This window comes from Limulus polyphemus, unplaced genomic scaffold (assembly GCF_000517525.1).
Source record: "Limulus polyphemus unplaced genomic scaffold, Limulus_polyphemus-2.1.2 Scaffold82273, whole genome shotgun sequence".
NCBI lineage: Eukaryota > Metazoa > Arthropoda > Merostomata > Xiphosura > Limulidae > Limulus > Limulus polyphemus.
The window spans coordinates 1-1,444 of NW_013747869.1; the positions used below are offsets into that span (position 1 = coordinate 1).

The 1,444-nt window shown below is 35.7% G+C and overlaps 1 protein-coding gene across 1 annotated transcript; it reads right to left on the reverse strand.

Annotated features, from left to right (window-relative positions):
- Positions 1-6: 6 nt before the first annotated feature.
- On the reverse strand, positions 7-1,191 carry LOC111084604 (the record flags this gene model as incomplete). The annotated part of the gene is made up of 2 exons (XM_022381268.1): positions 7-230; positions 1,001-1,191. Coding segments are annotated over 2 exons (383 nt in total), but the record flags the coding sequence as incomplete, so codon positions are not given.
- Between the last annotated feature and the right edge of the window lie 253 nt (positions 1,192-1,444).

A 1,444-nucleotide genomic window follows, 5' to 3' on the forward strand; every position in this document is an offset into this window, starting at 1 on the left:
TAATATCTGGTTTTATTCATCATATTTAAGTACTGGTTTTAATCATGGTAATCTCTAACAGCGGAATGGCCGAGCAGTTGAATATTGTCAGCCAGTTGTAACAGGTGTCTCCATCGTTGCCCGTGAACTTGGTTGACTGTCTGACAGTTACTCTGGTATTCCTCAACTGCCAATCGCATTTCTTGAACCTTTTGACGAAGTTCTGAGGTTTCTAGCTCCATTTTGGAAATCTACAAATACCCAAAGTTTTCACTGATTGACGTGGTTATTTAACACGTGGTCCACTTATGAATAGATATGTTTTCAATATGAGGCTACAGCTAAACCAATCCTTGAAATAACTATTAATTTATTAACAATAACAGTTTGTCCCCCTTTATCAGCCTTTTTATTATTATTTTTCAACTTAATATTTTTAATAAAGTACAACACTCACTTCTAATAATATCCAATTTTTCATCATTTCCAATTTTTTCAAGTTAATCTCAATTCTTATAGAATTGTCTATAAAATAGTCATTGTTTTTAAACATTTTTAGGTTTTTAAGATTGAACATTACACATGTGCCCCCCCCCCATTTTTTTTTTTTAAATTATAGATTAGTCAATAAATATGTTTGTTCTTAAGAGCAAAGTTCTGGTCATTGCTGGTATCCAAACTTGATTTTTTGAATTACAAGTCCTCAAATTGACCGTTGAGCCACTGGGATGGCAGTCACTAAGACTAATTCATAATGATATTAGCTGTAAAATCTGCGTCCTCTGGTAGATAAGTGTGCCTACTTACGAAGCTCAGATCCGGGGTTCCATTTCCAGTGGTAAACCACGTGCATACTGTGAGTGTTTCGTCCATTCCTAGACACTACTATGACTTTCTCTTTGATTGAACTTGATAGAAACAACAGTTTAGCCTCCAGTAGTACAGAGGTATGTCTGCTAGAAACCGGGTTTCGATACCCGTGGTGGGCAGAGCACAAATAGCCCTTCACCCCAAAACTCACCTTTGTTTTTAAAGATGAAACTTCAGCGCTCAGTAAAGACTTCTCCTTCTTAAGTCGACAGTTTTCTTCCTGGGTTATGGTCCACCACTGCTTTGTCTCTTTCAGTTTCGCTCTCAGAAACGAAACGGTGTTCTGTTCTTTGGTCTTCAGACGTTGTTCTTCCGCAACCTTGAAAACGTGGAAACTTTTGACTGACGATCGAATTGGTAAATAACATTAGAATATAGTTATTTCATAACTGTGTTTACTTAAATAAAGTAGATTCATGTCACAACGATTCTAACTTATATTATACGTTTAGATTTTAGACCCTATTTCAAAACCTTACAATAGTTATAATAGAAAAATTAATTGTTAACATTACCCCAGAACATATCCACCACACTTCACATGTCAACTGTTTAATTGATGTCACCACACTTCACATGTCAGCTGTTTAATTGA